Source organism: Ochlerotatus camptorhynchus, unplaced genomic scaffold (genome assembly GCF_037179485.1).
Source record: "Ochlerotatus camptorhynchus isolate MF236.1 unplaced genomic scaffold, CSIRO-AGI_Acam_v1.1 ptg000577l, whole genome shotgun sequence".
NCBI classification, from domain to species: domain Eukaryota; kingdom Metazoa; phylum Arthropoda; class Insecta; order Diptera; family Culicidae; genus Ochlerotatus; species Ochlerotatus camptorhynchus.
The window spans coordinates 924,388-936,387 of NW_027041058.1; the positions used below are offsets into that span (position 1 = coordinate 924,388).

The window sequence follows — 12,000 nt, forward strand, 5'->3', positions numbered from 1 at the left end:
CTCTATCTAGAATTGTTCACAGAGGACAGTGCAGTGCAAAGCATGTCTGGTATCCCTATATATGCATTTAGATTAACATCCGAAGTCCCTCCTCTTTTACACATTCTGCACACAAAATAGCTCACCCCTCACAGGATTTCCCACCGATCTCTATGAATGGGGCGGGGCAGAAAGTATCTTTTGTGCAGAATATGCACCGAAAGCGAATTATTCCCACGTCTTTCAATGTCTATATGGGGATTTTTATCACTTCCTACCACCGGAACAGCGCCATCTCTGTGGAAAATGGCCAGACGATATGATTAATTCCTAGTATCTCACATTCCGACAGGTGCTTCCAAAAATATTGTTATTTGCAATCGTAAAATTGAACATATTTGTAGTTCTGTGGCGAACGTTTCAGCTCAATTTATCTTAAGAGAACAAAGTTACAACATATCAAAGTTGATCATTTTGAATGAAAATCGGCATGCACTGCTATTATATCGAACAGATGATTAGAGGCGATGGATTCTTCAGTGGTATCTACCCCAAGGGGCGACCCCGGCGTAGTAGTTACCATCCATACCTCTAAAGCCAAAGTCACGAGTTCAAATCTCAACCCCGGACAAGTCACGAATGACCCAAGAGCATTAAAGTGACTATAATAATAATTAAAATTAAAAAAGCGAATTATTTCCACTTCTTTCAATTTCTATATGGGGATTTTTATCACTTCCTACCAGCGGAACAGCGCCATCTCTGTGAAAAATGGCCGGAAGATATGATTAATTACCTTATAAATCCGGTATAACTTATGGAACTGTGATAATTTCTCGATTATTTGCAGGGTGTTTGGTTTGAATTGATAAAAAGTAGAAAACTAGAGCCAAATGAACAACACAATGGATGACAGCAAAATAATCCGGAACGCAAAGGTTAAAACGGACTCCACAATTTTTGAAACAGCACAGTTCAAATCCGCGACAAATACACGAAAATCACGAAATCCACACCTGTTCTAACAGCCCTGGAATTAGTTACTGAAGGAAGTCAAAAAGAAACTTCCAGAGAAAGAAGAAAGAAGCTTTTCAGGAGAAAGTTTGAAGAAAGTTCTAAAAATATACATTGAAAAACTTCTGAAATGTATAGAAACTTTCGGAAACAATTCCAGTGACACATCGAGAGGAAGCCAGAAAGGTTTCAGAAATCGCAAAAAACCTCCGGAGGAAGCTTATGGAGAAACTTCCAGAGGAAGACAAAATAAACTTCAGGGAGAATACGATGGAAAATTGTTGAGAACCTTCAGGAGACGATATATAGAAACTTACGGAAACAAACCGAATGACATATCGAGAGGTAGCCAGAAAGCTTCAGAAAATTTTAGGAGTAGTCACTTCCATGGGGAAGATATGAGAAGCTCTAAAAAGCCTTCCAATACAAGTAAAAAACAACTTCCGGAGGAGTTGACAAACTTAAGGCAGTGGAAATTTCTGGGAGAATTCAATAGATACTGTCGGTTTGGTTGGAGAACACGGAAGAAACTTCCTGGAGAACACAGAAGAAACTTCCAAAGGTAGTTTGGAAGAAACTTCTGGATAAAGTTGGAAACTTCTTCCGGTGAAAACCAGAGGGCGTACGGAACAGTCGAAATAAACTTCTAGGTAATATTCCGGAGAGAAAGAAATTTCTGGGGGATTGCCGAAATAAAGTTCCGGAGGAAATCGGAATAATCTTCTAGGAAAAATTAGCACAATGTTTAATAACTTACCAAAGGTGGAAGAAAATTGCAACTTCCAAGGGAAAATTAAATAAACTTTAGGAAGTTAAAAAAAATAACATTGACCTATTTGGTCACTGGATAAAAGTATTTCTCGATTCCAGGGTAGCCAAAAACGGTAAGAAATGGAAACACTAATCGAAAGAGTATCAAGCATAAGACATTTTCAGAGATGAATAATTTGTTTAGCGAGCTCAAACAAATCGAGATATTCATAAACAGATTCACAATAGATTTCTCTGACATTTGAGCCGACAGGAAGAAATTATTCTGATTATTACAATCATTGGTATAAATTATATATAAATCGATAAATCAGTATATCTGGCAACGCTGCAAAAAATATGAAAATAGAGCAGTTCCAAGCAGTGCTGTAAATTTTCATATCATTCGATTGAAGATGAACCAATACAACCATTGACTGCTTTCTAACACCCCAATGGGTCTGGGTTCAATCCCAGCCGAGGTCGGTGGGATTTTTCTGAGGCATAAAAATCTCTGGTCACGTCTTCCTTCGGAAGGGAAGTAAAGCCGTTGGTCCCGGCCCATGTGTGTTGTGAATGGGTGCGATATCCTACGCAGGTGTGGAAGCTGCCTTCCTGCACATTCGATTGCCGTCAATGGATGGCAATCGATGTCCGTCGGTGATTGGCACTAGATTGCGGAACAGAGACCGACGTTAAATAAAGGAAAGGGACAGTGGAGTATGGAAGAAATCCAGCAAAATCGTCCCGAACAGACAAGTCGACCCGATGTCGGATCAATGTAGGGCTAATTTAAGATCGATGTTGACCCAATGTCGTGTTGTTGTCGGGTCAATGTCGGGTCAACATCGGGTTGGGTTTCGATAGAAGTCAGGTTGGTGTCGGGTTGGCTTAGCTTTTTCGCCGGAATGTCGACCAGAACTCCGTTTGTGTGTAGGTTACACTCAATTGAATGATATATAGCGTTTTTCAAATGAAATTGATCCATGCCTTCGTCAAATGACTAAGCAACTGATACCACCCATCCGGAGGAGGTCCTCTTTGATAGCGAATAACTGCTTTTCTCATTTTCATCAAAAATGATCAAATGCACTGGTTCCAAGCCAAATGGCAAAAAAAAATCTCCGATTTGCATGCGCGTAGCATTTCTAGGGAAAATATCATTTCAGACTTGACCTGCTCCGATTAACATGAAACATTGCATAATTATTATATATGAAGACACAGGTACAGAATTTCAAGATCCAGTATTTGGTAAATATCATTTAAAATTCTGAGACATCGAACAGTTGTTAAAACAAAATAATGAAGATCAGGGTCTGAGAAAACAGAAAAATAGAAAGCAATCGAAAAAATAGATGAGCAGATAACATGTAGTGCAACTATCAAAATATCTACCATTCTGTCAATTGTCTTGGAGTTAAGATCTTAACTGATTTTTTAAACCCTTAGCGCTGTGTGGAACCTCAAAACATCATGTGAGATATGTAACTGAATTTAAAACTACAAGGGACAGCCGCCCTATGGTGTTGTACGCAATAGTAACGTAGGACTATGTGGTCTTATATAATAAAAACTGCAGCAGGAGCTTGTGTGTTGTATAGGAATAGGAATTTGAACTCTGTTTATACTCTTTAGTATGACGCGCTTGACATAGATGGCCCACAGCGACTCACGAAGAGCTAATGATTCCGATCAATAGCGGTGCGGCTTCTTCCTCCTTCTATGAACGGTCATGTGGGCTGCAGCTCGCTACTTGCAGACAGCCTTTCGTTGTGTACTGGAGAACACCACCACTCACCACGTGGTGATTGAATAAACACCGTTTGGTGAGACCGGATGGAATTCAACGTTGAAATCTGTGTTAGGAAAATCACTTTTCGCAGGCAATCGGTGATAATTTTAATTATCATAGCAACAGTTGCACATTCGTTCAATTTTCAATAGTGACATTCTGAAAAATGATATAGTCTTAAATTGAACAGATGGAATATTTCTGTTCGATTGATGATAAAATTATTGAAATTGGTTCAGGGGTAGCTGAGTTATTAACGTTCAAAATCTTTAGTAATTTTGTTACATGTTCCATTTCGGTTTTCACAAAGTGTACCCCATATAGAAATCACAGACGTAGACCTACGTCAAAACATATTATGGATTCACCCAATCATCCCGAAGATCTGATCTTGTAGTTCTACAGAGTCAACAAAGCATTCTACTATGACTCGAATAAATTTCAAAACCGGTAAACGTTCGTGGAGCCCCATATTATCACGTTGAGTATTTATACAGTTGGAATGCCAAAGTATTTTGAGTTCTCCAAATAATCCTGAAGTTCGGATATTAATGATTTACTCAACAAGGTATTCTACGATGTCCCCACTAAATATTTAAACCCGTAGAGCTTTGTCGAACTTCATAATATCATGTGCGATAGATAGTTATACTACAAGGTATTTTGGGGTGAACAAATTACCGTGAAGTTTAAATCCTTGATGGTGTAAAGGCTTAACAATGTATTGTCGATGTCCTGATTAAATATACAAATCCATAGCGCTTAGTAAGGCCACTTAACATCATGGCATAACATTTGATAACGGCACAAAAGCATTTGTAAACAAACTTTCTAAGGCCCTTTACACACGAACCAAAGTACGCCAAATGTTATGTCTGATGTGAGACATATAGTTGTGTAGAAAACATATCCTTCATTCTCTTCGTTATTCGAAAATTCAGATCTTGATGTTCTACCGACTCGAATAGATATTGTCTATTGTCCCAATTAAATGTATGATCCCGCGGAACTTTGTACGCCTCTATAATGTCATGTGGTTTATGTAGTCGTAGTGGCAAAGTATTTCCGGATCTCCTAATTTTCCTGGAGTTAAGATCATGAAATTTTACATGAGCTAGTATAATATACAGGTATTCCATTAAGCCGCCCACATTCATCAGGATTAGGTTGAACGTATGTTTACGTTTCATGAAGCACAAAATTTGGTCCCTCTCCCTTTGTAGCGTATTTTTCTACAAGGCTGGTCACTAGAGTGATGCAAATTTTGAAATTTTTGCTCCACAATACTTAAACGATTCCAAATCGGATCCTGACTAACCTCTCAAAATTTGAACCCATTTGGTGAGAAACTGAGATGGCACAAACTATTTGAAGTTTGCATGGGAATTACTATGGTAAAACCAAGATTTTTGTTTATGTCTACCTAATAATTCACCATATAAGTCTGCTTCAAAAATTTTCAACTGTGCTTGTAGGAAATTTTCCCAGCTACAACTTTGCTGAAGACCACATTTTGATTAAATACAAGGATCGAAAGTTATCAATGGTTCAATGCGCTGATGTCTTATGATCATGCTCAATCAACTGCTCAGCAGGCAACATTGGTGTTTCTGGGGCGTTGAATAGGACACAAAATTCATGGCTACTATGTCACACTGCAAAATACAGTGTTGCCTACAGAGCAGCTGCTTGATCATGTCATAAGTTTACCAACCTTTTAAATAATTAATAACTTTTTCCTGTCTCGTTTTACATAGAAACGATCTCCAGCAAAGTTGTAGCTGAGAAAATTGTTTATAAGAATGGCTATTGAACTGTTTCGTAGCTCAATTTGCAAAAAGACTAGAAGGCAATGAACAGAAAGTTGAGATTTCCCATAGTAATTTACATGTAAACTTCAAATGGCTTGTGCGAAGTCTGTTTCTAACCAAATGAGTTGTAACTTTGGGTGGCTAATCAGGACCCGATTTGAAACCATTTAAGCACTGTGGGGCGAAAAAGTCAAATTTTGCATCAGTCTACTGGTCACCCTAAAACAGGGTTGCTTCCACTCACTTGCTATAAAAACATATTTTTCGGATTATGCGATCATTAGATGATATAATGATATGCTATACTTGTAAGTAACGAGCAGAGGGTTTAAAGTATGTGTTTGACTCATGAAACCTGCCAATTTTGCTTTCAGAGCGTCACAATAAGCGATCTTATGATTCGTGAGCGTTCACTCAGAGTGAGCACTCACGAGTCGTAAAATTGCTGATTGTGACGCACTGAAAGCAATATTGACAGATTTTATGTGTCAAACACATACTTCACGTCCTCATCTTGTAACTTACAAGTACTAATTATCACTTTGCCATCTCATGATTTAATAATTCTGAAAAACATTTTTTTTATAGCAGTGAGTGGAAGTAACCCTGCCCTAAAATACTACGTCATTTAAGCATCTTCTCTTAACAAACAGCCTTTTTTAAATTAAACATTCAGTATAAGCAATCCAGCAATCCACGTGCCAATTGAAAACTGAAGGTGACGAGAATACCAATACCATTTATTTTTGATAAAGAATTCGAACCAATCGATGTGATGATGATGACATCTTTTAAAACAGAACAATAATTTGCCAAATACGACCGTCTTGTTTCAAATTCAAAAATTTCTTTATTGATATCTTTCAATTAAGATACACTCAACAATATATACCATTCAAAACTCATTCAGCAAATCAAACGTCTCCCGAATATCCGAATACAGCTGAAACTGTGCCTCCTCCGTTGGTTCGGTGTTGCACTTGGTATCGTGTTTAACCTGAGCAAGCTCCTCTTCATCCGTTGCACCAGCACCCAAAAACGGCATATCGTCACCGATTGTGGGCTTAAAGTTCTCCAGATCCATCATCCCATCGTCATCTTGATAGTCGAAAGTGGCCAGCGTGTTGGCCGGTTCCGTTTTTGATGTTTCGGGTGAAACCGTAACCACTTCCTCCAGTGGTTCGTCGGTTGCTACTTCTGTCGGTTCCGAAGCTTGTGCTACTTTTTCTTCTGATGGTGCAGCATCGACCATCTCTGGAAAATGAAAACGTTGATTTAGAAACAAAGAAACGCCTTTAGAAGAATGAAGCGTCATACCGGGGGAGTCTTCGTACACCGGAAGGTAGTTCCCGAAAAATCGCTTCAGATCATTCGGATTGCCTCGTCCATAGTTGCCAGCGATGATCCGCTGCTCGGTATATTCCGGAACACTGGTTGCGGGTTTGTCACTGTACGTATCCGGTACCTCAATGACCGGAATCACTTCATCGTCGTCCTCACCCTTCGGCAAACTTGCATAGGCCTCACGAATCGACACATCCAACGATTTCATTTCCATCAGTAGACTGAACTTTTCCTGGGCAAAGCTGCTGGACGAGAGGCGGGACTGGGAGCCGCTGGTTCCATCCGCTTCGCATTGTTTCACGCTCTTTGGAATTTTCGCCCGATGAACGGAACAATTCCCGTTCTGCTGGTTGATAACCTCGCGTGCTTTCTGACTTCGAAGCAACTGTTCGAAGTACGCACGATTTTCCCGTGTGAACGACGAATGCTTGTACAGCAGAATATGCTTGTCCTCGTCTTCGTCGTCCCCGTACTCACTCACCAGTTCGAATCCGTTGAAATCCATCAGCCAGAAGAAGGTCGCCAGCTTGTGGCAGCAGAAAATCGATCCACTCGATTTCAGATACTGCTCCGTGGCATCTCGGTCCACCACGACGACGGTTTCCGTCGAATCCCAGTAGAGAAAACGGTTCCCGCTAGCATTTACCAGGATCCAAATCTTCAACGGGAACCGAAGATGTCTGTACTTTCCGTAGGACTTGGTCACGGTCCGCAGATTGTATTCCATCGCGCGAATTTGATGTTTTGATTCGATCGATCACGAGCCACCGGACAAGAACACCGACGCGGTTAAAATGGCGTGTTTTTCGCGAGCGTGGTTTGGTGGGCAGCGCTCGCGGACTCGCGTTTCCATGGAAACGCGGTTTACGGCTTCGCGCGCGCGCGCACACGTGACGCCTACTGCGTGCGCGCGAATTTTTCGGCTTGTTTCCGTTCATGGGTGAATCGAAGCAAACTGAGGATGGATTTGAAACTGAATTTACTGAAATTTGAAACTAATTTGAGTAATATAGCGCTGTAGTAAATTAAGGTTTGCTGTATCTGAAACTGCAATTAAAATGGTTTTTGAGATATAAGTGCTCTTGACTTTGCTCAAGAAGCCATATTTAGCGGTAATTTTTTTTCTGCCTTGTTTTGGTTTTTTCTAAAACTATTGGAAAACGATATCAAAAATCCAAGAAAAACCGTTTTTTCATAGATTCTTGAAAACAATTATATGTAACAATATTTTTTTCTATCTCATCATGAAAAAAAGTTAGACTCTAGCTCTAAACCAAAAGGGTTGAGTGTTGAATAGTCATAGGGCTGGAACTTTTTCGAAACCTCTGACAATCTGTGATACATCTATGATCATTGCGAGATTGTGTGAAAAGAGTTGTTTATTTTATCAAGATAAACAATTTTGCCGGAGACATTAAGTCTCCAAAACGTCACAGAAAGAACTTAGATTGTGGCGCCATCTTTGCGGAAGAGTTTTGAACGATTTGTTTATGTCAATAGATGGTCCTTATTATAAAGAGAAACTTTGCCGAATGCACCAAGTCGCGAAAATGCTTCGTTTCGGAGTTATTCATTTTGATCCGCTTGCATTCCTGGCCTAGTGTGCATTTGTAGTAAAAAAGTGACTTAAGTGACTAAATTAAAATGAATAGTGACGTTGGTGACTTTTCAGTGACTGACTTGAAAATAGTGACCAAGTCACTAAAAAGTGACCTGCTACCAGCCTTTTCGGAAAATGTCAAATGATTTGCAAGGAGGCAGGAAACAACGGAAGCACTAAAGGCCAATAACGGGTTAAAGGTGCTCGGTGAACTCCTGGAAACAATTTCGATTGAACGGACAGGAAGCTGTGTGTGACACACGGGAACGATCCACGGCCAGAAAACGTAGGTAGCCTCTATCTCCCTTAGTCGTTTGTTTTGTCATTCACCGGTTGAACCGTTTAGCGTTGCCTCAGCTTTGATATTTATTGGTTGGCAGGCCAATCATCGTCAACATTATCAAAAACCGCACACCACCTGTTTACCACCACCACCACCGCCTCAACGACACGAGGCAAACGCACATAACCAGAACCCATAAGAAGGCACGCGAGTGGAAGAAAGGATCGATTTTACTGACAAGTTCTTGGCATTTTTTATCAAGCTCCAAAGGACACACTCCCGCTGGGTTGAGAAATTAGGTACCCATCATTCACTTTCGCTTTCTCTCTCCCGCTGTTTTCTGGTTTGACGTGGGTGGTTCCCCGTCAGTGCTTTCAATTGTTTCCCGATTCTGGGAAATGTTTTTCGGGTTCCCACTCCAGCGAGCTTTCGGTCGGCTTCAGCAGGGAGAAGGACCTCGTGAGAATTTCATGATTTGCGTCGGTCGTCGACGGGGTTCATCGTGGTTACAGTGAATTCACGCGTGCCACAATATCAAACACGTATCTATCACGGCGGATAGCGTCTAATCATAGCCGACGGTGCCGGGCGCCAGGCCCAGATGGGAATGATACTCGCACGAATATTATTTGCAAACGATTTCAGCAGTTCAGTGGAAATCTAATTAACAGATTATTATTCTCTTTCGATTTTCGGAAAGAGCCCGAGGACTCTCAGAGCACACGGCTGGGTCTGCGCTGCTGGCTTCGGTGGTAGCTCACAGTGGTTCGGAAAACTGATTTTCTAAAGTTACCCGGAGGAGAAACAATGAAAGCCGGCATGTTTTTGTTTGTCGGAATGAAAAGTTTGCTCACTGTTTGGAAGTTTATCAATGCGTGAAATGGCATCTACCGTGCCAGTCAGTTCTCGCTTTTGTTTTGCTAAACAAATCAGAGGAATCGGTGCTTGTTGTTGACTTTAAAGCGTTTGGGATGGGAATGGGTTGAAGGCGGTGGGTGCTAAAGTTTCGAATATTTAATCCTTTGCTAGTCATATTTTTTACCGTTATTTTTGTTCCGCCCACCGAGTGCCAATCACGAGCGGTCATTACCAATTGGTGATTAATCACCAGCGGCAATCGAGTGCCAGGGAGACGAATTTCACACCTGGAACTTATCGAACCCATCAACACAAGGGCCGAGACCAACGGTTTAGTTATAGAGTTACAAATGTTAATACTTAAGTTTTAGAGAACAAAAATATGTCTTCCGGAGAAATAAAAAAAAAATATATTAATTTATTTAAAGTAAAATCTAAACAGTCTTTTTATAATTATCTCAAAAAGTTTTTGCCAAATTAATAAAAAAAGCTTATGAAAAATGCAAACTTTTGAAATGTTCAAAACCATCCCAAGTAACAATTCAAGCTGAACAGTAAGAACAGAAGCTGATTATTGGTTGATTTAAGGTGTACAAAGCTGATTAACAGCAGGCTGAATATATAGTTGATTAGTAGTGCATGAAGCTAATTGTATCCCCATAATTCAACCTCAATAAGATAGCTAATCTAAAGACTGAACAAGTCTTATTTTAGCTTAACACTACTCCACAAATCAGCAATGCACTTCAAAAATTTTGATAGCCTAATTGGTTAAATGTAGTCAGTGTCATTTGTTGCATTTCCGGCATTTTAGTTCTTCTAAATTCACTGCCTGCCTTTCTAATCCCAAGCAGCGACAGCAGTAGAGACAAGGTAGAGGAGCTTTTTAGGAATAGCTCCAGGTAGAAGTGAGCTGCGACGACGTCGGAAGTATTTCACGTTTGTATTTCTGTGTTTTGACTGTTATATTGCACTGAACTTTCCGACAGCATTCCAAAAATATAGCTCAATTATGGTACTTAAATAGCTTCCACATGACTATCGAAATAAATCGCGCACTTGTGTCCACATTGTGTTAACTACACTTGAAAATGAGAGGAACGGTTTGCTGTCACAGGGCTGGTAGCGATCACTGCTGTCAGAAATAGTGATTTTAGTGACCATGTTGAATAAATAAGTGACCAAATAGTGACTTATAGTTGTAAAAATAGTGACTTAAGAGTGACCTAAGAGAAGGCGCATCAAATAAATGTTTGATGTTTTAGACTCATTCAATTATTATCTCATGAACACTTATGTACGATATGAACCTTTAAATCGAAAGATTCAATAGAAAGTTTATAACCAAACTACGGTGTCTACTAACTTCAAAATTTGGAAAACCGGGAATCCTCAGGAAAATTTTTGTTTCCTTAAAATACCTGGAAGTCTCAAAGAATTCAAAAAATTTCTTACTAAGGATGTTTTAAAGAAAATAATGAATTTTAAAATACAACCATTAAATTTTTCTCGTTATTTCCATTTACACATTGTACTTTAAAGATTCACAGTAGATTAATCTGTCAATTCTGTGAAGTCTTTCTGTGAAGTTTCCGAAGTTTTTCTAAATTTTTGGAACTTTTGTGCTCCCACAATTTTTATGGAATTAGAACGAAATAATGAATATAGTTAATAATCAAGATTTTCCAAGTTCATAAAACTTCCCTTAGAGTATCGACATTAATTTAAAACTTCTACAATAGTCTAGACTTTCCTGGTGCCTAAAAGATTACTGAATTTCTTTCAAGTTCTCTAAACTGCCCTGAATTTATCAGTTGATTTTAGAACCAGCAACTTTACTGAAATTATTTAATTTGCCTTGAAGTTTCGAAAATGTTCCTTAAATATTATAACCATTATTAACACTCGCTTTTCCTTGAACTTATCTATGCTTACCTGTTCTCTAAATTTGTTTAATAATCCAGCAAATTTTCTGATATATATATATATATATATTTATAATTCCCTGACGCTTCTGACGTTTTAGGATCAATCATAGTTCGTGACGTTTTAGGATCAATCATAATTCTTGGAAAACCCTATAATTCCACGGAACTCCTTGTAATCTAAGCTAAGCTAAGCTAAGCTAAGGAACTCCTTGTACGTCGCTGCAAATTTGCTTACGTTAGTGGGATTATTCTGAAGCTATCTGATCGTCCTGGAAGAACTCGGAACTTCGCTGAACATCACTATCTAAAAATATCTAAATTAAGTTCTCTGGAATTTCTTGAAGATATCGCTGCCTGCTAAAAGTTCTCGCTTTTTTATTAATTGAACATCGTTAATGTTCTCTAATCAACTTAGCTAAATTTTCGCATTTTTTAAGTTCTTTAAATCTCCATGATATAACACCCTTAAAATATTCTCACATATTCCGGATGTTCATAAAATTTCTTGGAATTCTCTCGGAGCTTTGCTGAAGTTTTAGGAAATTCGGTGAGTTTCTCGAAACTTTTTTAAGGTTTATAATATTTTCTTGAAATTATTTGAACTGCCCTTTGATTCTCTGACCTGTCTTGATGTTTTC

General features: G+C 39.2%; 2 protein-coding genes and 1 long non-coding RNA gene across 14 annotated transcripts in view; 1 reads left to right on the plus strand and 2 right to left on the minus strand.

The window, feature by feature from the left end:
* LOC135713752 (uncharacterized) overlaps positions 1–12,000 on the plus strand; it is a 511,705-nt gene that overhangs the window by 420,793 nt on the left and 78,912 nt on the right. The gene's annotated exons all lie outside the window — the stretch shown is intronic.
* Positions 1–12,000, minus strand: part of Mef2 (myocyte enhancer factor 2) — a 281,652-nt gene that overhangs the window by 182,926 nt on the left and 86,726 nt on the right. The gene's annotated exons all lie outside the window — the stretch shown is intronic.
* Positions 6,238–7,437, minus strand: LOC135713783 (uncharacterized). Its single transcript, XM_065237017.1, has one exon. The coding sequence runs from the start codon at positions 7,418–7,420 to the stop codon at positions 6,245–6,247; it is 1,176 nt and encodes a 391-aa protein (XP_065093089.1). The 5' UTR covers positions 7,421–7,437; the 3' UTR covers positions 6,238–6,244.